Source organism: Alnus glutinosa, chromosome 8 (genome assembly GCF_958979055.1).
Source record: "Alnus glutinosa chromosome 8, dhAlnGlut1.1, whole genome shotgun sequence".
NCBI classification, from domain to species: Eukaryota; Viridiplantae; Streptophyta; class Magnoliopsida; order Fagales; family Betulaceae; genus Alnus; species Alnus glutinosa.
Genome location: NC_084893.1, coordinates 25976153 through 26002156, shown reverse-complemented (window position 1 = coordinate 26002156; position 26004 = coordinate 25976153). Strand labels below are relative to the sequence as shown.

The following is a 26004-nucleotide window of genomic DNA, read 5'->3' as shown; positions in this document are numbered from 1 at the left end:
ATCTAATTTTCTATTGCTACCTTAATTTAATCGTGTGATGATAGTTGATAAAGATGGATTTTTATTTTTTTTCTTAAGTTAATATAATTTTTAAAATTATTATTTAATCAAAATTCAATTATGATACATTAGAAATTCAATAATAATTTTAAAAATTAAATAAAATTTCAATAAATATATATAAAAATTGTTCATAACGTTACTCAATCATTTCAATTTACCAATGAAATTGTAGTAAAATTTCCCACTATAGAGACTTTTATTTTATTTTATTTTTTTTTGAACGGAATAACTGCTTCTTATTCATGTAGACACGACCCCCAAAAAAACAATTGGAAAAACAAACTTAGGCCCCGTTTGAAATCCCCCTTCCCCACCCCTCCTCTTTCCTTCACTTCTTTCAAAAAATATCAATTTCAAAACATTCTTACTTTTTCTACTTTTTATATCACATCAACACTTTTTTTATTACTTTTTAAATAAAAAACTCACTACAATATAAATTTTTCTCACTTTTTCATATAAATTATTTCAACTTTATATCACATCAATCCTATTTTTCAACCATTAAAATAAATTCCAAAGGAAAGGGAAAGGGAAAGGGGAAGAAAAAGCGAGGAATGTTCTCGGCGAAGTAAAATGTGGTCGGCGGACTCCGTCTACGCGCGCCGTACATCAAGGACCCCTCTTTCCTATCTTGCCGTTACCGTTACCGTTACCGTTCGTACCACATACCGTCAACTCCTTCCTTCGCTTCCTATAAATAGCATCCAATCTCGACTTCTTGTGCTTCCAAAACTCTTCTTTGAACCCCAAAGCGAAACACACAAACCAACGGAAAATTTTATTTCTCCAAAGCACCCGCGAAGACCCTGACAACGAAAATCACTCTATTTTCTGGTGCCTTTTACAAATTTAAGGTAATTTTAGTATGTCTTATGTTTTATGTTATTGTTGTTGTTTGATTTGTTTGTGAAGATTGTATGTTGGTTTGGGTTGTGGGGATATCAGTAATCTCAAGCTTAGGTTCAAGTGGGTGTGGGTTTTAAAAATAGCGAGGTAATTCTTGTTGATTTTTTTTTTTTAATTGTTTTTATACAATTTCTGGGCAAACAAACAGGGGGGTGAGGAGCTTTGAGCGTAGTTGGGTTGAAATTAAGTGTTTTTAAGATGGGGGAATACTCTTTGTGTGATACTCAGTATTGGGTTTTGATTGATTGAGTTGGCTCAGAATGCATAGTATTTTTTTTTCGTGTAGATTTTCTGTGTGTGTGTGTGTGTGTGTGTGTGTGTGTCTATATATTTTCGTTGTTATATTCCATTTCCTGTCATGCAATTGACAGCTCCTCTTGCTAACCCTGAATATCGAGTCTGTCTGCGTTTGTGTGTGTTTTAGGATGAATCTGAATTTAACTTGTCGGAAACATCACATAGTGAAGTTTGATATTAAATTCGTTTCTGTAATTGTAAGTTCAAAGAATCATACTATGAATTGCTACCGATTTCACTGTAGGCGTTTTTGACAGAAATGATTAGTCAGCTGAAAAATTGAAGCTTTACAGCAAAATTCTTTATGGGGTATTTATCGTGTTTAAAAAATAAAATAAAATAAAAAAAAAATAAAAAAAAAAAAAAAGGCAAGAAAGTTGGTGCTTTGGTGATGATTTCCTAGTTTGCCAGGGTATGAATAAACGAATATTTAAGCATAGGAGAGGACGACTGCGGTATACATCAAATGACCCTCCCCAGCAAATTTCTTTCTTAGTCTTGGACTTACGTGATTTCTTTGTTTCTTATACGTAAGCTGGGACGTTCAATTGGTTGGTAGCATCTCCCTTTTCTTTTGCTACCATACATGTCATGACACCCATGATTAAATATTCTGCTGAATAGTACATCTTACAAGGATAAATCTGTTTTTTGCACCAATTATATGGCTTTAGATATGACTTTCAGCTTTGTTGTTTATCATTCTCTCTCTCTCTCTCTCCTCTGCTTGTTAAGCTCTCTGAATTTTGTTATGGTGTCGAAGTTTGTGGACTGCTCGGCTTTGAATCAGAGCTTTAATTGCTGTCTTAATTTTCTTTGTTTGGTGTTTCAGTTTGATAATCTTGAAGGCAAAAGAGTTTGGGTCCTAAGGTGAAGATTGTGACGTGCTGGTTTTTGTTCTTTGGAGAAGGGCCAAGGCTGATTCTTTTCTGATCTGCTGCACCAGTATTAAGAATTGTTATTACATAAATCAGCTAATGCAAACCTCATAGGATGGACTCGCACCAGTTTTTTGGACTTGGAGTGACTGGTGCGGGCCTATCCTTCACATCTTCTTATCCTACTGTTCCATCAATACCTAATAGATTGCTTGAGTCCTTGAAATTTGATATAGGAAACTCAACTAATTTTCCATTCTTGACTCAGTTTGATTCTGATACCCTTACTACTTTAAGTGACAGCCAGGAGCAGCACAGCTCCACAGAAAATCTCTCAGGAGTCAGCCCTTCCTGTAACTCTTCAATTGAAACCAACAGTTATTTCCATCGGTTAAGCCCTCCTCTAGACTGTCTTCAAGACGGTCTACAGCTCTATACTGTTGGGTCTTCTTCCAGAGAGGATGCAAATTGTAGACAGAACATGAAAGATGCTTTACTGGAATTAGAGACTGCTTTAATGGGGCCTGATGATGATGAAGTCACCAGACGGGAAATTAGCACACCAGAGACACCGGGCCAAAGTTCTAGGTCATGGAGCCAGGAACCTCAAGGGGTACATGTGTCTCCGCCTCGGCCAACTTTTGTTCCTAGGCATAGGGCATCCGGCGAAGTTGTTCATACAGAGAAGCGTCACAAAATGATGGAGGTAACATCTTTACAGGGTTTCCCCCCAGGGAATCTGAAGCAATTGCTGATCGCATGTGCTAAAGCTCTCTCCGACAACAGCATTGATGTTTTTGATAGGTTGATTGAAAAGGCTAGAGATGCTGTGTCTATCACAGGAGAACCAATCCAGCGTCTTGGTGCTTACATGGTAGAAGGGCTGGTGGCAAGAAAGGAGGCATCGGGCTCCAGCATTTACCAAGCCCTCAACTGTAGAGAGCCTGAAAGCAAAGACTTGCTTTCGTACATGCATATCCTGTATGAAATCTGCCCCTACTTAAAATTTGGTTACATGGCAGCCAATGGGGCTATTGCTGATGCATGCAAAAACGAGGACCGCATCCACATCATAGACTTTCAGATTGCTCAGGGATCCCAGTGGGTGACTCTCCTTCAAGCACTTGCAGCACGACCGAGAGGGCCTCCCCATGTGCGGATTACAGGGATTGATGACCCTGTTTCCAAATATGCCCGTGGAGATGGTTTGGAGGCAGTAGGGAGACGGTTGGCAGCAATTTCTGTGAAATTTAACATCCCAGTTGAGTTTCATGGAGTGCCAGTTTTTGGTTCAGATGTTACGCGGGATATGCTTAATGTCAGGCCTGGGGAAGCTCTGGCTGTGAACTTCCCTTTGCAGCTCCACCACACCCCAGACGAGAGTGTTGAAGTGCAAAATCCGAGGGATGGGCTTCTGAGAATGGTAAAGTCACTTTCTCCCAAGGTGGTCACTTTGGTGGAGCAAGAATCAAACACAAACACAACCCCATTCTTCCATAGGTTTGTAGAAACTCTAGACTACTACTTGGCAATGTTCGAGTCTATTGATGTCACCCTGCCAAGAAACAACAAGGATCGGATAAATGTGGAGCAGCATTGTTTGGCCAGGGATATTGTGAATGTCATTGCTTGCGAGGGGAAGGAGAGGGTGGAGCGCCATGAACTCTTTGGCAAATGGAAGTCTAGATTGACAATGGCGGGGTTCCGCCAATATCCTCTGAGCTCTTATGTCAACGGCGTGATAAAGAGCCTGCTGAGGTGCTATTCAGAACATTATATGCTAGTGGAGAAGGATGGGGCTATGCTGTTGGGCTGGAAGGACAGGAACCTCATCTCGGCTTCTGCCTGGCAATGATCAATAGAGGTGGTGGCCACACAAATAAACACTTCTTGCCACCTGCTGCAGTGCAGAAGGTGATAATGCTCTTAACATCAGCCAATGGACACATTAAATAATCTTGGGTATCATTGCCAGGCGATCCAATGGCTTACGTTCCTTATCATCTAATGTTCAGATACCAGTGATACCACCGAGGCTCTCGCCACTTTTCTTTGATAGATATTCCTCACCAATGTTGTTCTATACATATTTTACTGTATGTTAGAGTTGTAGCATATGTCAGTAAGTATGTGAGGATTATGAGATAAAGATCAAATTTCAATCACAATGTACATAATCATTTAACCCGATCAGTAAATTAAATTCAGCCCAAATTAACAAAGCTCACAAGCCCAACCCAACCTATGTTTCAGCCAACCAACTCTGCCATTTTGTATGCCCACTTGCTAACAAAAACGGCCCAAGTTGGATTACAATCGCCATAAAAATGGCGTGTAGAAAGGTTAGCATGGGTTTGGGTTTATATTTAGCTTAATAGAACGAATTCTTTTACAGATATTAGGAGTCGCGGATTTTAATTTTTTTTTTTTAAAAGATTTTTTAAAGTATAATTCTAAAAAAATAATTTCTAACATTACTTTATTCTTGAATTTTTAGCTGGTCGGCAATTCACTTTAATATGTAAAAACGTGGGAAAATGATCGAGAATATGTAGGCCGAGGAAAAATCATATTTTAAGTGGTTCACAATCACAGCAATTTGAAATAAACATGAGGAAAATGTTTATGGTGCATGAATTGCGACGAGAAACTTACGTAATGTCCCATCTATATCATCGACAGATTGAAAGGATTACATTCTGTTTTAATTAATTAAGTTAACTTTTGAAACTTTATTAAATTTATTTGCAAACATATATTTCCACGTTAAATATGGTTACTTTCACGTGTCATATTCTTCCATATAATGAGTAAGATCATTAGTGGTAGACTGGTAGTTATTTTAACTATTAAAATATATATTAATTTTAGTTACTAATTTTTTAATACAAATTCCAACACACTTTTTTAATTTTTTAAAATATTATTTTTCAATGTACTTTTTATTGTTAAAGTTGAGGGAGGGGGAGAGAGAAGGTACGTACTTCCCACTATTTATTATTATTATTATTATTATTATTTTATTTTTATTTTTTAATAAAAAAAGTCACTGCCAATCTTTTTGTTTTCACCATGTGATTGATCAGCTGTTTCTATAAATACCCTTTCTCTCATTCTAACCCCTCAAAGTGCCCCAAAGCACCAAAGGTGTCACTTTAACGACACCACTTCTAGAAAAAGTTGCCTACTTCAATAGTTCAGAAAAATAAAATGCATTTTCAAGTTTCAACTGTAGCTGCTCCATCCCTTAATCCTATGCCAGAAACCAACCGTCCCTTAGCAAATTTTCATCCTAGCTAGCATTTGGGGTGATCATTTCCTCACATATGCTTTTGAGTTTACATATGCATGCACAATTAAACTTGAGATTAATTTTGTATTTTTCATTAGGGTTGGCAATTTTTGAAACGACCGGCGAATTCGACTTGAACACGATACGAAGTTATAGGGTTTGGATTTAGGCTAAACGGGTTGACCCACCAACTCGTTTATGACCCGTTATCACATTTATAATCCGATTAGCTAAACGAATTGGCAGGTCAACCAGGTCGACTCGAACCTAACACGGCAACCCAAATTACTAACCCTACTTTTCACTAACTTTAAGCTTTCCCTATTTCATATAATAATTTTGATTCTTTGATTTGCTTATGCACGAAACTGATGAGAAAATAGAGTAACAAGTTCAGGAATTGAAGGAAAAAGTGAGAAAGATGCTAATCGCTCCGATTGAGAATCCTTCACATCCAGAAACTGAACTTTATCGATGCAATTCAACGCTTAGGCGTGTCTTACCACTTTGGAAATGAGATTCAAAAATTTTTTCAACAATTCCACAAGACTCTTTATGAAGCGGTGACATTTGCCTCAATAAATCTTAAATTGCACTAGTTACTTCTGGGTACTCGAAGTTAGCAACTACATCCTTAGTTGGGATGAGAGACATTGTTACAAAAGATGCATTTGAGTGATTGTTCAGCGACCCAAAAATGGTAAGAGCTTCAGCAGTGGTTTGCTGACTCATAGACGATATTGTGTCGCATAAGGTACTATGTTGTTTCAGTTACTTTAATATTTCAAACATGTGACGATTGCTCTTCTAACATTAAAATTTAATTTTTCTAGTTTGAGCAAAAGAGAGGGCACAGTGCCTTGGCGGTTGAATGTTACCTGAAACAACATGGTGCTACAGAAGAAAAAACAATTGATGTCCGGAAGAAGAAGCATTAATACCTTATGTGACACAATGTCATCCATGAGTCGACCAACCAATGCTAAAGGTCTTACCATTTTAGGGTCTCATCTCTTTAGTTTATCATCGAATTCTATATGGTATTAGAACCCTAAAATGACTAGTGTCGTTCTGTTCTTCCACCCGTTGCTCCACTATGACATTTTCTCGAACACCTTAATTGCAACTTCTTCTTCTTTTTTCTTTTTTTATTTTTTCCTCTTTCTTTCTCTCTCCCCCCCCCCCCCCCCCCCCTTTTTTTTCACACAGATACCCACGGACCCACCCCTGTTCTGCGACAAATCCCATTGTACCAACTAAAACCCAAACGCACCAAACAATCTCTATGTAGTTTTTCATTTTTTTCATTTTAAATTACTCTTGGTACAAAGATTTTTAACATGTTTTAATTTATATGAAATTAACAGGATCTTATGTTTAAATTCATTGGATGTTTTGATAATTTATTTGATTGCATTAAATGTACGATTGAAATGTATTTTTTAAACTTTAACAAAAGTACGATGAAAAATATGTTCCAGTTTTGAATTAAATTATAAAAAGGAATGCGCGGGTTATGGGCTATTGTTAATAAAAGCAGAAACATCTTTTCTTCCATTTGGTTTAAAAGAGGCAATAGATCAATAACCTTTTGAGAATTTGAAGATTGGTGCACATGCATGGGATGCTGAAGTTAGGGATCAGGATTCTCTACAATTATTTGTTCAAATTTTAGAGAAATCGGGTAGGTGATAGTGAGAAGAGAAATGTTAGAACTATTTCTGGTGTCCTTATGGGGTTCTTCTATATTGACATGACATCATATTTTTAATAAAAAAAAAAACTACTTCTTGATTTCTCTTTCCTATTTTTATTAAAAAAAAGAAGGTGACATGTCAGCGTAGAAAGACCCCATAAGACACTAGAAGGAGCTCTAACATTTCTCTTGTGAGATATAAGTAGTTTGACAGGTCAATTTTTATTTGGTCAAGTGAATCCTATAAGTAATCTCTTACAATTACTTGCTCAAATTCTCTTAAATTCAGAAAAATAATTATAAAGAATGTTAATCCGTAGTTCATATATGATTTAACTGTTCAGATGCTATATCAATAAAATGAAATTCAATCAGCAATCATTGAGGATCTTAATACCCAAAAAAAAAAAAAAAAAAAAAAAAAAAAAAATCTGAATTGTTGATGATAATGCAAAAAATCTAAAAAGCAAATTCTATCTGTAATTCTAACAATTATTTACTTGGGTTATTCATTAATATTTGATATGATAGATTTATGCATGTAAATCTTGGCTACATCAAACGAATGAAAATAAATTATGAATGCTACAATTGTTAGTTTTGGACTATCCACCAATGTGTGGGGGAAGCCAATTTTTGGCTTGTTACATTTATAATAAAGTGCTTCATAAGAAAATTAGTAAAACTTCTTATGAAATTTTTAGAAAGATATTATTAAGTCTATCTCGGAATACCTCAAAGTGTGGGGGTGTTTGGCAAAGATTATGTTGCCTGAACCTAAAATAAGGAAACTTGGTTCTAGAATTTGTGATTGTGATTTTATTGGTTATGCTTGCAGTAGTTCATGCTATAGATTACTTCTTATAAAAAGTGATGCTTTAGATTACAATACTATTATTTAATCTAAAAAATGTTGTTTTTCTTGAGCATGTATTTCCTTTGAAAAATAAGGAAAAGTTATTGCATGAATCTTCTGTTGCTTCTAATAAATTTGTTGATGATTTGCAAGAATTGAGAAGAAGCAAGCGAGCTAGAAAAGAAATGAATTTCGGTAATAATTTTATTACTTATATTGTTGATGATAATCCAACATGTTATTGTGAAGCAATTAAATCTATTTGATGCATTAGTTTTGGTTAGAGGCTATAAATAATGAATTGGAATAAATTATGTCTAACTATATTTGAAACTCATTGAGTTATCTCCTTCAACCAAATCACTTGGTTGTAACTAGATGTTTAAGAAGAAGCTTAAACTGGATGATATGATAGATAAGTACAAGGCAAGCTTGATAGCTAAAAGTTATAAGCAAATGCCAAATGATGATTATTTAGTACTTATTATCTGTTTACTATAATTGCATATATAAAATGTTATTTGTCATTACTTCTATTTATAAATTTGTTGTACATCAAATGGATGTCAAATTTGTTTTCTAAATGGTGAAGAGATTTATATGGAGCAGCCCAAGGGGCTTATAATCCTTGTTCAGAACACACAAGTGTTCAAATTGGTGAAATCCTTGTAGGATTAAAGCAAGCTCCTAAACAATGGCATAAAAGTTTGACAAGGTGATGTTGTCTAATGCATATTTGATTAATAGTGCAAGTAAATGCATAGCATGTTTTAACAATAATGAATGTGTCATTATTTGTTTATATATATATATTGGTGAGTAGCTTGTTTATTTTATAAACTAGCATTGATATTGTGCATGAAACTAAAATATCTCTTGTGTATAATTTTGATATAAAATAAATAGGTAGAATTAATGTCATATTGGACATTAAAGTTCTTAGAGATAATGATTGCATTATTTTATCTCAGACATATCATGTTGAAAAGATGCTTAAAAGATTTGAGCACTTTGATTATTTGTCCATGTTTACACCATATGATTCAAAATACATTTGGTAAAGAACTACGGTGATGATGTTATGCAAGAAAAATATGCACAATTCATTGATGGCTTGATATTTTGACAAGTTGTACACGCCCTGATATTGCATATGTTGTTGACATGTTGAGTAGGTATACTTATAATCCTACTATTGGGCATTGAGATGCTATCTCTAAATTGTTGAGATATTTAAAGGGCACAATTAATTTTGGTTTGTCATATTATGATTATTCTCCTTTATTGAAAGGATATTGTAATGCTAATTGAATTTTTGATTCAGATGAGCTAAAGCCTATATATGGTTTTATGTGTTTACTCTGACTGGATGGACTATCTCTTGGAGGTCCTTAAAACAGAATTGCATAGCAATGTTTACTATTGAGTCAGAGTTAGTTGTCTTGGAGAAGGCAGGAACTGAAGATGAATGGCTAAGGAGCTTATTAATCAATTGATTTGCCTTTATATACTAATTCAGTTCCATTTGTGTTTTGATTGTGATTGACAGACTGCCATAGCTCGAGCAATGAGCAAGATCTATAATGAGAAAAGTGCACAATATTGTGAGGCAGCTTATTGAGACCGGTATAAATTCCATGGAATGTGTGAGGTCAAAAAGAAATTTTATAAATTCTTTGACCAAGCCACTAGCGAGAAGGCTGGTGAGTAAAACATCGAGGGGGATAGGACTGATACCCAAATTATGACACTGTGATTGATACCCAACCTCTGCGATTGGAGATCCCATGAATGAGGTTTAATGGGAAATGAAGTCACAAGTGATCATGTTGAGGTACTGTCATTCTATGTTTATCCATTATCTTGTTGAGAAGATAGTGATGAGTCCATCCCTATGGTGTAAGACAGTACAAGATGCAGAGTGATTAAGGATGAGTTTAAAAACTCTTAATGGATCCATAGTCCCTACGTGTTGGGATGGGGTGTTCCCTGCACACACTCTTGATGGATGCCACCTATGTGAGTGTGGAGGTGGTGCCGCCTCCTATGAGACTAGGGTAGGTCTCTAGAGAGCTCATGAAACCCAGGGGCGCATGGCCTGTATAAGGCGCCAACCCGCTATAGAACAACCCAATTTTGTTTTGGAGAAAGTTATGTGGGTGATAAGTTTGGTCAACTTGTGAATTTAGTTAAAAGAGTTTAACTCTACCACGATTCATTAAGTTCCTACTTATTTATCCTAGGTGTGGTTAAAACCTTCGGGTACCACATTGATGCATGCTTTCAATCTCCTTATATTCTAGTGTTTGTAACATGTGGGGGATTGTTGTAATATGTGTGTTACAAACATTATTTCATTTTTAGCCATCTTTAAATGTTTTACCATTTGGTATTAAAATATATTCATGAGTTTTATGACAAAGAAAAAAAATTGATTTATTAAAATATATATTTATGAGTTTTTATTTTGTAACCGTTGGTTACTAAAAATTGTTTTTATGGCTTTTTAATCTTCAAACATTTTGTCATTATTAAAGTTTATTACTTTTGATTTGTAACGGTTAATAGTTATGAGTCTTATGACCGTTTGTCATTCATGAGCCTTAAAAGAAAATCTATAGTGCTAACATTTTTTGATCGTTTATATAAATTGAGTTCCCAATGCATTTGAGAAAAATCTTCTTCTTTGGCTAAAACCTCTAACATATTTTTCTAGTGTGCATTCATATATTTCAACGTGAATTTGGTTTTAAGCCATAAAGCTATTGTTATATTATTAGCTTTTCTACAAGAAAAATATTCTAAAGTCCCCCATCCACTTTGATCAAAGGGTTGTTCTATTTGATCTTTGTTATTGAAAGTGTGTCCTTAACGAAGATAGACGCTATAGTCTAATCCTGGGAGGTTGCGTGTCAAGAGATCCGATCACACCGAGTTATACACTCCGGGAGGCACGAATCAACCTTTAAGGACAACGCTCTTGCGTGATTCTATAGCATTGTGAGATCTTTCCTTAATTTAATTTTAATCTCTTGTACAGTATTTATTTTATTATTATTATTATTTCGGATCAATTTGGTCTAGTATCAACAATAATTTTTCAATCAATTATTTGTTTAACAATTATTTATTTAATTGTTAATTTTCATATTGATATTATTTTATTTCAATAAAAACTTTGTGCACCATCCAAAATTATTTCCAACAATATAATATACTCATGAATCTGGCATCTCTATACTGTTACTACCAACATCTACATTAAAATATTTAAACAAAAGGGTGAATCGGTGCCTGTCTATTTTTTCTGTAACAACTGCAATCATATGACCATCAATAAATAGTTGTCTTTTATAAAATTAAAAAAGACAATTATACTTTTACTGTTTAATTAAAAGGAGGGAATCTTTCAAATTTCAATAGCACCCTCATAAGACCTATAAAAAAAAAAAAAAATAGCACCCTCATAACCACCAGATGAACAACAGCTGTCCTTTCAACATCACTGGAAAATGTCCTTGATTTAATGGATATGACTGGAGAATCTTTTGATACTGATAAGTGTTAAAATAGACTTAAAAAATCTAAATTAATAAAAAAATAATTTAATTATATGATTAATACTTTGATATTAAATAAAATCAATCTCTTCAAAGTAATTGTTCATATAAGGCGAAGCTACGTCTCCCCTCCCCTCCCTCCCTAAAATTTTTGAACTGTTTTTTTTTACATTTTACTTTTGACTTTTAACAGTTTTATACGAGAATCTTTCTACACATCTCCCACTCAATCTCTCTCATCACTATTTTATAATAAAAATTACTTCTTAAAAAAAAAAAGATGACAAAAGAATGAGTAATGCATCTTTAACATTTCCCTTTATACGAAGGGCATGCAACTTTTTGTGTTTGTCCTCTCAAAATATTTTGTCAGAGTCAATAAACTTTTAAATCTAAACAAATTTTTTTTTATCAGATATGGAGCTATCTCGCTTATTTATGCGCCTAGAGACAATGGCTCATGGGAAGTATTGCAGACTGAGGCGTGCACTGCTCAAAGGTGTAGGTCCTGCAACAAAAGTTGCTTATTTTGTTGCAGTATTGCAGACTGAGGCCAAGTTTTGGACACGAGGCTAAGAACATGCCACATAAACTCCTTATTGAATTTTAATTTTTAAACCAAAATTTAATCACTTTTTTCTTTTTGTTACCTTTCTCCCCCACCCTTCTGCGCACATATTCTTCTTCATTTCTCACTCTACCCCAAACTTTTTTCAGAGGAATTTTGAAAATTCACTTTTTCATTTCGCATGTTGTGACCATTTTTCAGAAATTCTCTTCCTTTTTCAAATCAGACAGGTAGAGAAGACAGATTAGAGGTAGAAAGAGAGAGAGAGATAGCTATTTTTGCTATTTTTTCAAATGCTGGGTACGTAATACCATTTGCTTAGCATGATTCTTTCCCTACCTTGCTAAACTATACACTGAAAGAAGGCATACATCAATGGCGAAAGGTTTTGGGGAGACGACTTTGACTTTGCCGTTAGAGTTGAAGTTGGCCCCCCACTGAAAAATCTGGCTCCGCCCCTGTAGAGAAGCCTCACAAAACGATGGAGGAAGCGTCTTTGCATGAGGGTTTTCCCCCAGAAAATCTGAAGCAATTGCTGATCGCATGTGCTAAAGCTCTCTCCAACAACAGCATCGATGTATTTGATAGGTTGATTGAAAAGGCTAGAGATGCTGTGTCTATCACAGGAGAACCAATCCAGCGTCTTGGTGCTTACATGGTAGAAGGGCTGGTGGCAAGAAAGGAGGCATCGGGCTCCAGCATTTACCAAGCCCTCAACTGTAGAGAGCCTGAAAGCAAAGACTTGCTTTCGTACATGCATATCCTGTATGAAATCTGCCCCTACTTAAAATTTGGTTACATGGCAGCCAATGGGGCTATTGCGGATGCATGCAAAAACGAGGACCGCATCCACATCATAGACTTTCAGATTGCTCAGGGATCCCAGTGGGTGACTCTCCTTGAAGCGCTTGCCGCACAACCTGGAGGGCCTCCCCATGTGCGGCTTACAGGGATTGATGACCCTGTTTCCAAATATGCCCGTGGAGATGGGCTGGAGGCGGTAGGGAGACGGTTGGGAGCAATTTCTGAGAAATTTAACATCCCAGTTGAGTTTCATGGACTGCCAGTTTTTTCTCCAGATGTTACGCGGGATATGCTTAATGTCAGGCCTGGGGAAGCTCTGGCTGTAAACTTCCCTTTGCAGCTCCACCACACCCCAGACGAGAGTGTCGAAGTGCAAAATCCGAGGGATGGGCTTCTGAGAATGGTAAAGTCACTCTCTCCCAAGGTGGTCACTTTGGTGGAGCAAGAATCAAACACAAACACAGCCCCATTCTTCCGTAGGTTTGTAGAAACTCTAGACTACTACTTGGCAATGTTCGAGTCTATTGATGTCACCCTGCCAAGAAACAACAAGGATCGTATAAATTTGGAGCAGCATTGTGTGGCCAGGGATATTGTGAATGTCATTGCTTGCGAGGGGAAGGAGAGGGTGGAGCGCCACGAACTCTTCGGCAAATGGAAGTCCAGATTGACAATGGCGGGGTTCGGCCAATATCCTCTGAGCTCTTATGTCAACGGCGTGATAAAGAGCCTGCTGAGGTGCTATTCAGAACATTATATGCTAGTGGAGAAGGATGGGGCTATGCTGTTGGGCTGGAAGGACAGGAACCTCATCTCGGCTTCTGCCTGGCAATGATCAATAGAGGTGGTGGCCACACAAATAAACACTTCTTGCCACCTGCTGCAGTGCAGAAGGTGATAATGCTCTTAACATCAGCCAATGGACACATTAAATAATCTTGGGTATCATTGCCAGGCGATCCAATGGCTTACGTTCCTTATCATCTAATGTTCAGATACCAGTGATACCACCGAGGCTCTCGCCACTTTTCTTTGATAGATATTCCTCACCAATGTTGTTCTATAGATATTTTGCTGTATGTTAGAGTCGAAGCATATGTCAGTAAGTATGTGAGGATTATGAGATAAAGATCAAATTTCAATCACAGTGTACATAATCATTTAACTCGATCAGTAAATTAAATTCAGCCCAAATTAACAAAGCTCACATGCCCAACCCAACCAATGTTTCAGCCAACCAACTCTGCCATTTTGTATGCCCACTTGCTAACAAAAACGGCCCAAGTTGGATTGCAATCACCATAAAAATGGCTTGTAGAAAGGTACGTAATTAGCACTGGAATTTCTGCTGCTTAATTAAATTAGCATGGGTTTATATTAAGCTTAAATAGAACGAATTCTTTTACAGATATTAGGAGGCGCGGATTTTAATTTTTTTTTTTTTAGATTTTTTAAAGTATAATTCTAAAAATATAATTTCTAACATTACTTTATTCTTGAATTTAGCTGGCCGGCAATTCCCTTTAATATGTAAAAACATGGGGAAATGATCGTGGATATGTTGGTCGAGGAAAAATCATATTATAAGAGTACTAGCAACAGACATTTAATTAAATTTTATTTTATTATTATTATTTTTTTAAAATTTAGATGATAAAATTACTTTTAACTTCCCTATAAAAAAACACATCAGAATAAATTACTTAACTTTTCCTTTATCAATTAAATCTCTTTTTTTACTTTTATTTTATTTTATTTTATATTTTTTCTCTTTCTTACTTTTATTTTTTTATTCATTTATTTTCTTTTCTCTCAGGCTCTCTCGTCTTCTCTGTCACCCATACATACAGAAGCAAAAAATATCCCTTTTCTCTTCCCTTCTTGTTCCTTTCCATGTTCATGTAGCTGCCCAAAATTACCTCTACCACTTCTGTGCAAACACTTCCTTCCCCCAAGATAGCATCTACAGTTCCAACAGCAACACTCTCCTCTTTTCCCTTTCCTCCAACGCCACCGGCAACATCGAATTCTACAACACCACCGCGGGCCAAACTACCTCCAACTGCAAGCCCCCTTTCCCCCTTCGACGAAACAGTCCCCCCTTTCCCCCCGGTTTTGATCTGATCGGCCTTTTTGGAGGCCTCGGGAGCCAGATCCTTCAATTTCTTGGTGGTTTCTGAGACCAAGTCGGAAATGGAGACGGAGCTCGCGAGGGTCTGTGTTAGAGAGTTATCAGGAGATAAATCTGTCAAAGATATTTTGAATTCAAATGCTACCTCGACTTCTACAAACCAAGATAAAGATAGGATTAGTTAATCCTAACAGTTTTCCAGATATTACTCTCATTTGTAATTTGAATTTATTAGCTTGTAATCTCTAGTTATCTCATGTAACTAATTCCTCTATATATTCAAACCCTTAACCATGATTGTGGTAAGGCAGAACAACTCAAATTCATTAGAATTCTACAGTCTGGGATCTCTTCGCCGCTTCTTCTGCGAAGCTCTTCGCTCTTTTCCATTCCATAAGTCTTCCATGGCTCTCCGCAAGGCAGAGTCGAGGAAACATTTGATGAAATTCGTTAAGGATGCGTGAAGGAGAGAGTGTCGGAGAGAGACGTTTTCTTATTAAAATAAAGGATAATTGTACCGTTGGTACATGTGATATGCCATAATTATTTTTCATTTCTTATGGTTTAAAAAGTTCATGGGAGGTTCTCGTGGTATGCAATAATTACAAATCGATTCCTGGCGTCAAATTCTGTTAAAATTTTTAACAGATTCCGTCAAATGCCACGTCAACGACACGTGTCGTCAATTCATCTTAATAAAAAAATATAAATTTATTAAAAAATAAATAAAAATACATATTTTTTTTTTTTAAAAAAAAAAAATTCAAAAAAATGGGCCACGTCTTTGAGCTTCTTTTTTTTTCTTTTTTTTTTTTTTAAAAAAAAGTATTTTTATTTATTTTGTAATAAATTTATATTTTTTTATTACGATGGACACGCGTCGCTATCTTATTGGCGACACGTGTCGCTGACGTGGCATTTGATGGAATCTGTTAAAAAATTTAACAGAATTTGACGCTAAGAATTGATTTGTAATTATTGCATATTACGAGGACTTCCCATGAACTTTTTAAACCATAGGGAGTAAAAAATAATTATGACATACCACAGGGACCAACGGTACAATTATTCCTTAAAATAATAGGTCGGAAATCTACAGTAATAATGTATATTTACATGGTTACTGTAGACTCGAACCAAAATATATATAAGGTGTTTGCTTGTGGTATTTTCATGAAATTTTTTTAAATATAAAAAAGAGAATCATTATATAGTAAGTGCTATTAGTGCTTTAAATTGATCACGATCACAGCAATTTGAAATAAACATGAGGAAAATGTTTATGGAAAATGTTTATGGTGCATGAATTGGGACGACAAACTTACATAATGTCCCATCTATGTCATCGACAGTTTGAAAGGAGTACATTCTGTTTTAATCAACTTTATTAAATTTATTTGGAAACATGTATTTCCACGTTAAATAGTTACTTTCACGTCATATTCTTCCATATAATGAGTAAGATCATTAGTGGTAAAGTTATTTTAACTATTAAAAAATGAGAGTCCCTTCTAAATCATAGGAATTCAGAAAATTCATCAAAAAAATAGTGAGATTGGTCACGGGATGAATTGCCGAAAACCTACCGGGCATCGCGCCCTCAGATTTGCCAGCGTCAACCCACCAATGATCGGCCGAAAATCGGGCCTGAGATCCACCAGAGGTTGCCTCTTGTTCCGTCGAAGATGATCCATAGAGGATCGGGTCCTCTGTTTTCTTAGTTGGTCAGTCTCTCTCTCTCTCTCTCTCTCTCTCTCTCTCTCTCTCTCTCTCTCTCTCGGTGTTTTCCTCCCCTCCAGAAATGACCCATGGTTGATCGGGTCTCCGTTCCCCCGCCCCAACCTCTAGATTGGCCTCCTGTGTCGTTGAAATTGGTAGAGACCTAAAACCGGTCGGATTCCGATTGTGGACTTCAGTGTACTCCGACAGTGGCTCCGTGTATTTCGGTAGCGGCGTTGGCTCAAAGAGGTGGGGTGGTTTCACTGGTTTGTGGGTTGGTTCACGAATCACCCAACGCCATCTTAGAAAACCAATATTTGTAACTTTGGTAGTATTAGTAGCTTGACCTCCATGGGAGATTAAAAGAAGAACAATGAAGAGTCAGAAAAAGATGATGTGTTTTCATGTTTATTGTATTTTTATTGTATTTTTTGAATTTTTCATGTAAAATAAGGGATTTATAGCCCATTTTTATTGAATGCATTCTCTTAAAGAACACACACTAGTTTTAGTTACTAATTTTTTAATACTAATTTCAACACACTTTCTAATTTTTTAAAATATTAATTTCTAATTGTATTTTTTATTGTGAAAATTGAGACACTAGTTTTAGTTACTAATTTTTTAATACTAATTTCAACACACTTTCTAATTTTTTAAAATATTAATTTCTAATTGTATTTTTTATTGTGAAAATTGAGGGAGAGGAGAGAGAGAGAAGGTACGTACTTCCCACTATTTATTTATTTATTTATTAATAAAAAAAGCCACTGCCAATCTTGTTGTTTTCCCTTTTCACCATGTGATTGATCAGCTGTTTCTATAAATACCCTTTCTCTCACACTAACCCCTGAAATGCCCCAAAGCACCAAAGGTGTCACTTTAACGACACCACTTCTAGAAAAAGTTGCCTACTTCAATAGTTCAGGAAAATAAAATGCATTTTCAAGTTTCAACAGTAGTTGCTCCATCCCTTAATCCTATGCCAGAAACCAACCGTCCCTCAGCAAATTTTCATCCTAGCTAGCATTTGGGGTGACCATTTCCTCACATAGGCTTTTGAGTTCTTGGTAAACATGTTTACATGTGCATGCACAATTAAACTTGAGATTAATTTTGTACTTTTCATTAGAGTTATCAATTTTTGACATGACCCGCGAATCCGACACGAAGTTATAGGGTTTGGGTTTAGACTAAACGGGTTAAATTGCTGGTTGACCCGCTAACCCGCTCATGACTCGTCAACCCGTTTATGATACATTTATGACTCGATTAGCTAAACAAGTTGACATGCCCAACCTGTTTAGCTAATTGCATCGTGTTTGGATTGGCCTAAACGGGTTGACGGGTCAACCGGGTCGATCCAAACCCGACACGGCAAGCCATATTGCCAACCCTACTTTTCACTAACTTTAAACTTTCCCTATTTCATATAATAATTTTTTTTCTTTGATTCGCTTGTGCAGAAACTGATGAGAAAAAAGAGCAACAAGTTCAGGAATTGAAGGAAAAAGTGAGGAAGATGCTAATCGCTTCGATTGAGAATCCTTCACAAAAATTGAACTTTATCGATGCAATTCAACGCTTAGGCGTGTCTTACCACTTTGGAAATGAGATTCAAGAAATTTTGCAACAATTCCACAAGAGTACAAGAGTTTTCATGAAGCGGTGACATTTGCCTCAATAAATCTTAAATGCACTAGTTACCTCTGGGTACTCAAAGTTAGCAACTACAGTTTTGGTTGGGATGAGAGACATTGTTACAAAAGATGCCTTCAAGTAGTTGTTCAGCGACCCTAAAATGGTAAGCGCTTCAACAGTGATTTGCCGACTCATGGATGACATTGTGTTGCATAAGGTACTATGTTGTTTCAGTTATTTTAATATTCCAAACATGTGACGGGCGATCCGATTAAAAATTTAATTTTTCTAGTTTGAGCAAAAGAGAAGGCACAATGGCTTGGCGGTTGAATGTTACGTGAAACAACATGGTGCTACAAAAGAAGAAGCAATTGATGTCGAAGAAGAAGCATTAATACCTTATGTGACACAATGTCATCCATGAGTTAACCAACAATTGCTGAAGCTATTATCATTTTAGGGTCGCTGAACAACCACTCGAAGGCACCTTTTGTAACAATGTCTCTCATCCTAACTAATGATGTGGTTGCTAACTTTGAGTACCCAAAGGTAAATAGTGATAAGAGTATAAATGATTTAGGATAAATGATGATTTGGTCATCCTAAATTAAGAGATTTGTTTGTATTCGAAATTATTCAAATAATCTGTAAAACTCTATAAATAGAGTCTTATATTCAGTCAAATAATAATAATAATAATAATAATAAAGATGTAATGTATAAGGCTTTAACATGTGAATATAGGCCATAAGCCAAACCACATAATTTTCTGTCTTTCATCTCTTTAGTTTATCATAGAATTCTATATGGTAATAGAACCTAAAACGACTAGTGTCGTTTCGTTCTTCCATCTGTAGCTCCACTATGACATTTTCTCGAACACCTTATTTGCAACTTTCTTTTTTTTTTTTTTTTTTTTTTCACACAGTTTCCCATGGACCCACCCCTGTTCCGCGACAATACCATTGTACCAACTAAAACCCAAAACAGAGCACTACCAAATGGTCCAAATCAACCCAAACGCAGCAAACAATCTCTATGTAGTTTTTCATTTTAAATTACTCTTGGTATAAAGATTTTAACATGTTTTAATTTATGTGAAATTAACTAAAATTAAGGGTCTTATATTTAAATTCATTGAATGTTTTGATAATTTATTTAATTGTAAGTTTGAAATGTATTTTTTAACCTTTAACGAAAGTCCATTAATGAAAAATATGTTTTAGTTTTGAATTAAATTGTAAAATAGAATGCGTGGGATACGGGCTAGTGTTAATAAAAGTGGAAACATCTTTTAATTTCTTTCATTTGGTTTAAAATAGGCAATAGCTCAATAACCTTTTGAGAATTTGAAGATTGGTGCACATGCATGGGATGTTGAAGTTAGGGATCATGGTTCTCTATAATTATTTGTTTGAATTTGATAGAATTTAGGCAGGTGGTTGTGAGAGGAAAAATGCTAGAGCTTATTCAAGTGTCATTCTGGGGTACTTCTATGCTGACATGGCATCCTGTTTTTAATAAAAAAAACTACAGCTTAATTTCTCTTTCTTGTTTTTATAAAAAAAAGAGAAATGTTAAAGTTTCTTCTAATGTTCTTCTGGTGTTCATGTGGAATGCCATAAATGTAATAAAAAAAAATTACATCTATGTCATTCTGGGTGACATGGATGCAGTTTTTAAATTTTTTTATTACATTTATATCATTCCAGATGGACACCAGAAGAACACTAGAAGAATCTCTAGCATTCCTAAAAAAAAAAGGTGTCATGTCAGCATAGAAAGACCCCAGAAGAATACTAGAACGAAGTCTAACATTTTTCTTGTGAAAGACCACTTATAGGACCCACTTGATCAGATAAATAGTTTGACAGCTCAATTTTTATTTAGTCAAGTAAATCTTATAAATGATATCTTATAATCACCTGTTCAAATTCTCTTAAATTCAAGTAAATAATTATAAAGAATCTTAATCCGAAGATTATATATGATTTAACTGTTCAGCAATCATTGAGGACCTTAATACCCCCAAAAAAAAAAAAAAAAAAAAAAAAAAAATCAATTGTTGATGATAATGCAAAAAATCTAAAAAGCAAATTCTATATATCTGTAAATCGGTGCCTGTCTGATTTTTTCTGGAACAATTAAGTGCAATCTGAATTGCCAACGGCTCCAGGATGGACAACAGCTGTCGTTTCAACATCATTGGACAGTGTCCCACCAGAATTCATGTGTCTACAAACCTGCACAATATGGAGGAGGGATGAGTCTTTTCTCTGATGGATATATGACACGAAAATCTTTGATTATCGACGATCTTTATCCTAGAAGATGTGAGCATGTAACCTTTCAAGACACAGCCGTGCCTCTGTCAGCTTTATCTGTTCAGCTCCACAGAGAATCTCTCAGGAGTCGGCCCTTCCTGTAAATGTTGGGTCATGTAATTAAAGACTACTTTAATGGGGCCTGATCAATGATGATCCAGAAGAAGTCACTAGACAGGAAATTAGCACACCAGAGAAACCGGGTCATGTGAGCCAGTGAAGTTGTTCATATAGAGAAGCCTCACAAAACGATGGACATGATGAGGGTTTTCCCCCATAAAATTAAATAGTTACTTTCACGTCATATTCTTCCTTATAATGAGTAAAATCATTAGTGGTATAGTTATGTTAACTATTAAAAAATGAGAGCCCCTTCTAAATCATAGAAATTCAAAAAATTTATTAGAAAAATAGTGAGATTGGTCACGGGATGAATTGCTGGAAATCCACCGGGCATCGCACCCTTAGCTTTGCCGGTGTCAACCCACCAACGATATGCCGGAAATCAGGCTTGAGATCCACCAGAGGTCGCCTCTTGTTCCATCGAAGATGACCCATAGAGGATTGGGTCCTCTGTTTTCTTGGTTGGTCACTTTCTCTCTCTCTCTCTCTCTCTCTCTCTCTCTCTCGGTGTTTTCGTCCCCTTCGAAAATGACCCATGGTTGATCGGGTCTCCGTTCCCCCGCCCCAACGTCTAGCTCGGCCTCCTGCGTCGTTGAAACTGGCAGAGATCTGAAATCGGGCAAATTCCGGCTATGGACTTTAGTGTACTCCGACGGTGACTCCGTGTATTTTGACAGCGGTGTTGGCTCAGAGAGGTGGAGTGGTTTCACTGGTTTGTGGGTTGGTTCACGAATCACCCAGCACCACCACAAAAAACCAATATTTGTAACTTTGGTAGTATTAGTAGCTTGACCTCCATGGGAGATTAAGAGAAGATCAAAGAAGAGTTGGAAAAAGATGAGGTATTTTCATGTTTATTGTATTTTTATTGTATTTTTTGAATTTTGATGACTTGTCCACTTATAATTAGTTCCTGTAAAATGAGGGATTTATAGGCCATCTTTATTGAATGTATTCTCTCAAAGAATATATATATATATTAGTTTTAGTTACTAATTTTTTAATACTAATTTCAACACTCTTTCTAATTTTTTAAAATATTAATTTCTAATGTATTTTTTATTGTGAAAATTGAGGGAGAGGGAGAGAGAGAGAGAAGGTACGTACTTCCCACTATTTATTTATTTATTTATTTTTTAACAAAAAAAGTCACCGCCAATCTTGTTGTTTTTCCTTTTCACCATGTGATTGATTAGCCGTTTCTATAAATACCCTTTCTCTCACACTAACCCCTGAAATGCCCCAAAGCACCAATGGTGTCACTTTAACGACACCACTTCTAGAAAAAGTTGCCTGCTTCAATAGTTCAGGAAGGAAAAAACTTGATGCACAATAAGTTGTGCACAACCATTCATATAAGTGGGACTCACTTGAGTGGATAGGTCCCATCTATGTGAGTAGGTTGTGCACTTGTTGTGCACTTGTTGTGCAAAACCTATTGTGCAAGTAACAAATTCTGTTCAAAAAAATAAAATACATTTTCAAGTTTCAACAGTAGTTGCTCTATCCCTAAATCCTATGCCAGAAACCAATCGTCCCTCAGCAAATTTTCATCCTAGCTAGCATTTGGGGTGACCATTTCCTCACATAGGCTTTTGAGTTCTTGGTAAACATGTTTACATGTGCATGCACTATTAAGCTTGAGATTAATTTTGTACTTTTCATTAGGGTTGTTAATTTTTGACACGACCCGCGAATTCGACACGAAGTTATAGGGTTTGGGTTTAGGCTAAACAGGTTAAATCGCGGGTTGATCCGTCAACCCGTTTATGACTTGATTAGCTAAACGAGTGGACATGCCCAACCCATTTAGCTAATTGCATCGTGTTTGGATTGGCCTAAATGGGTTGGCGGGTCAACCGGGTCGATCCGAACCCGATTCGGCAACCCATATTGCCAACCTTACTTTTCACTAACTTTAAACTTTCCCTATTTCATATAATAATTGTTTTTCTTTGATTCGCTTGTGCAGGAAACTGATGAGAAAAAAGAGCAACAAGTTCAGGAATTGAAGGAAAAAGTGAGGAAGATGCTAATCGCTCTAATTGAGAATCCTTCACAAAAATTGAACTTTACCAATGCAATTCAATGCTTAGGCATGTCTTACCACTTTGAAATTGAGATTCAAGAAATTTTGCAACAATTCCACAAGAGTACAAGAGTCTTTATGAAGCAGTGACATTTGCCTCAATAAATCTTAAATTGCACTAGTTTCCTCTGGGTATTCGAAGTTAGCAACTACATCTTTGGTTGGGATGAGAGACATTGTTACAAAAGATGCCATCAAGTAGTTGTTCAGCGACCCTAAAATGGTAAGCGCTTCAGCAGTGGTTTGCCGACTCATGGACGACATTGTGTTGCATAAGGTACTATGTTGTTTCGGTTACTTTAATATTCCAAACATGTGACAGGTGCTCGTCTGACATCAAAAATTTAATTTTTCTAGTTTGAACAAAAGAGAAGGCACAATGCCTCGGCGGTTGAATGTTACGTGAAACAACATGGTGCTACAGAAGAAGAAGCATTAATACCTTATGTGACACAATGTCATCCATGAGTTAACCAACAACTGCTGAAGCTCTTATCATTTCAGGGTCGCTAAACAACCACTTGAAGGCACTTTTTGGAACAATGTTTCTCATCCTAACTAAGGATGTGGTTGCTAACTTCGAGTACCCAAAGGTAAATAGTGATAAAGAGTATAAATGATTTAGGATAAATGATGATTTGGTCATCCTAAATTAAGAGATTTGTTTGTATTCGAAATTATTGAATAATCTGTAAAGCTTTATAAATAGTATTATTATAAAGAGGCGGACGGCTGCGATTTGTCGGATGGGATGGGTGCAGCCTTAGGTGAAGTCTGATTCATGTCAACTTTGTGTGGTTTTCTGATCTCTCTCTACGAATTAGTTTTGGCCAGACAAACCAGTTGATAATTTGATTGTTTCTCATTTTGTATTTGAGCTTGTTGGCCAAATTACTTATTTCTTCGGCCTCTGCTGACAAATCAAGTTGTTGCCTACCAAGTGTTTAAGGAAATGCTTATTTCCTCCAAACATTTTCCAGACTCATTTTCAGGCATGCTAGCAAACAGCAAAACAATACCTCATTTTCTTTGAAAATGTTTTTGGCTGAAAACATTTTCTAACAAAATATTTTACGCCGAAAAAATTGGGGCCTAAGCCAAAAAAAAAAAAGAATAATAATAATACTAATAAAATATTTTATTTCTGCTCATGAAGAAAAGAAATCTAGAGCTCTTTTTTGAATGATTACTTTGTTCAATTCTGTTTTCAGGAGCAGCGTGCTATGCTGGAGAATGAAACGTTGCGCAGACAGGCAATACAATATTCGATCTTGTTGATGCACATCTGAGTTTCTGATGTTCACTTGTCTTTTCAGTGATTATTTTTGTCTGCTATGTATTGTAGGTTGAGGAGCTTCGAGGCTTTTTTCCAGACCACCCAGTCCCATCTTATCGCGAATATTACCCTGTAGAAAGCAAGAATAATACCCTTGCCAATCATTGTGTTGCAAGTCCTGATGTGCATTATCAAATTGCGAAAGAGGATTCAGACACTATCTTGCAGTTGGGGTACTGGTCTTTTTTTACTTTAAACTTAACCCTTCGGCCTTAACTAAATTGCAATATGCTGCTGCCTCTCTAGACCTCTGGACTAATGCATGTACGTTGTTTAAGAGTCCATCCAGATAATGATTTTGGAATGGTGTTATCTAATTTTGGTTATTGGAACTACTTACCCGGCGTAATAATCAAGTTTAATTTTGGTTATTGCAACTATTTCTTCGGCCTCTGCTGACAAAATATAAAGCTCTATAAATAGTCTTATAAATAGTTAAATAATAATAATAAAGATGTAGTATATAAAGCTTTAACATGTGAATATAGACCCTAAGCCAAACCACATAATTTTATGTCTTTCATCTCTTTAGTTTATCATAGAATTCTATATGCTATTAGAACCTAAAACGACTAGTGTCGCTCCGTTCTTCCATCCGCAGCTCCACTATGACATTTTCTCGAACACCTTAATTGCAACTTTCAACTTGTTTTTTTTTTTTTCTTTTTTTTTTTTCCACACAGATTCCCACGGACCCACCCCTGTTCCGCGACAAATACCATTGTACCAACTAAAACCCAAAACAGAGCACTACCAAATGGTCCAAATCAGCCCAAACGCACCAAACAATCTCTCTGTAGTTTTCATTGAAATGTATTTTTTAACCTTTAACGAAAGTACAATGAAAAATATGTTTCAGTTTTGAATTAAATTGTAAAATAGACTGCGCGGGATACGGGCCAGTGTTAATAAAAGTGGAAACGTCTTTTCTTTGGTTTGGTTTAAAATAGGCAATAGCTCAATAACCTTTTGAGAATTTGAAGGTCGGTGCACATGCATGTGATGTTGAAGTTAGGGATCAGGATTTTTTATAATTATTTGTTTGAATTTGAAAGAATTTAGACAGGTGGTTGTGAGAGGAGAAATGCTATAACTCATTCTAGTGTCATTCTGGAATCCTTTTATACTGACATGTCATCTTGTTTTTAATAAAAAAAAATTACAGCTTGATTTATCTTTCTTGTTTTCATAAAAAAAAAAAAGAGGAATGCTAGAGTTCTTTCTAGTGTTCTTCTGGTGGCCATCTAGAATGACATAAATGTAATAAAAAAATTATATCTATGTCCTTCTGGATGACATGGATACAGTTTTTTAATTTTTTTTTATTACATTTATATTCTTCCAGATGGACACCAGAAGAATCTTTAGCATTCCTAAAAAAAAAAAAGGGTGCCATGTCAGCATAGAAAAACCCAGAAGAACATTAGAAGGAAGTCTAACATTTTTCTTGTGAGAGACTACTTATAGGACCCACTTGATCGGATAAATGATTTGATAGCTCAATTTTTATTTGGTCAAGTGGATCCTATAAATAATATCTTACAATTACCTATTTAAATTCTTTAAACTCAAGTAAATAGTTATAAAGAATCTTAATCCGAAGTTCATATATAATTTAACTGTTCAGCAATCATTGAGGACCTTAATATCCACCAAAAAACAAAAAAAAAAAAAAAAAATCTCAATTGTTTATGATAATGCAAAAAATCTAAAAAGCA

General features: G+C 35.7%; 3 protein-coding genes across 3 annotated transcripts; all 3 read left to right on the top strand.

Moving 5' to 3' along the window:
* Positions 1-786: 786 nt before the first annotated feature.
* LOC133874615 (scarecrow-like protein 21) lies at positions 787-4369 on the top strand. Its single transcript, XM_062312478.1, has 2 exons — positions 787-920; positions 2102-4369. The coding sequence occupies exon 2, from the start codon at positions 2263-2265 to the stop codon at positions 4000-4002; it is 1740 nt and encodes a 579-aa protein (XP_062168462.1). The 5' UTR covers positions 787-920; positions 2102-2262; the 3' UTR covers positions 4003-4369.
* A 7971-nt stretch (positions 4370-12340) lies between these two features.
* Positions 12341-14125, top strand: LOC133875573 (chitin-inducible gibberellin-responsive protein 1-like). The gene has a single exon (XM_062313746.1). The coding sequence runs from the start codon at positions 12601-12603 to the stop codon at positions 13756-13758; it is 1158 nt and encodes a 385-aa protein (XP_062169730.1). The 5' UTR covers positions 12341-12600; the 3' UTR covers positions 13759-14125.
* A 2495-nt stretch (positions 14126-16620) lies between these two features.
* On the top strand, positions 16621-24502 carry LOC133876296 ((E,E)-germacrene B synthase-like). The gene is made up of 7 exons (XM_062314573.1): positions 16621-16717; positions 18240-18419; positions 18875-18963; positions 22834-22957; positions 23455-23543; positions 24162-24203; positions 24296-24502. Exons 1-7 carry the CDS (start codon positions 16621-16623, stop codon positions 24500-24502), a joined length of 828 nt encoding a protein of 275 aa, XP_062170557.1.
* Positions 24503-26004: the final 1502 nt, after the last annotated feature.

Coding starts and splice junctions, on each gene's coding strand:
- LOC133874615 (XM_062312478.1), top strand. CDS start 2,263: ATGGACTCGCACCAGTTTTTTGGACTTGGAGTGACTGGTGCGGGCCTA.
- LOC133875573 (XM_062313746.1), top strand. CDS start 12,601: ATGGAGGAAGCGTCTTTGCATGAGGGTTTTCCCCCAGAAAATCTGAAG.
- LOC133876296 (XM_062314573.1), top strand. CDS start 16,621: ATGAATTGCCGAAAACCTACCGGGCATCGCGCCCTCAGATTTGCCAGC. Junction 18,964..22,833: donor CTAACTTTGAGTACCCAAAG/GTAAATAGTGAT, acceptor TCGCTTGTGCAG/GAAACTGATGAGAAAAAAGA. Junction 22,958..23,454: donor CAATGCAATTCAATGCTTAG/GCATGTCTTACC, acceptor TTATCATTTCAG/GGTCGCTAAACAACCACTTG.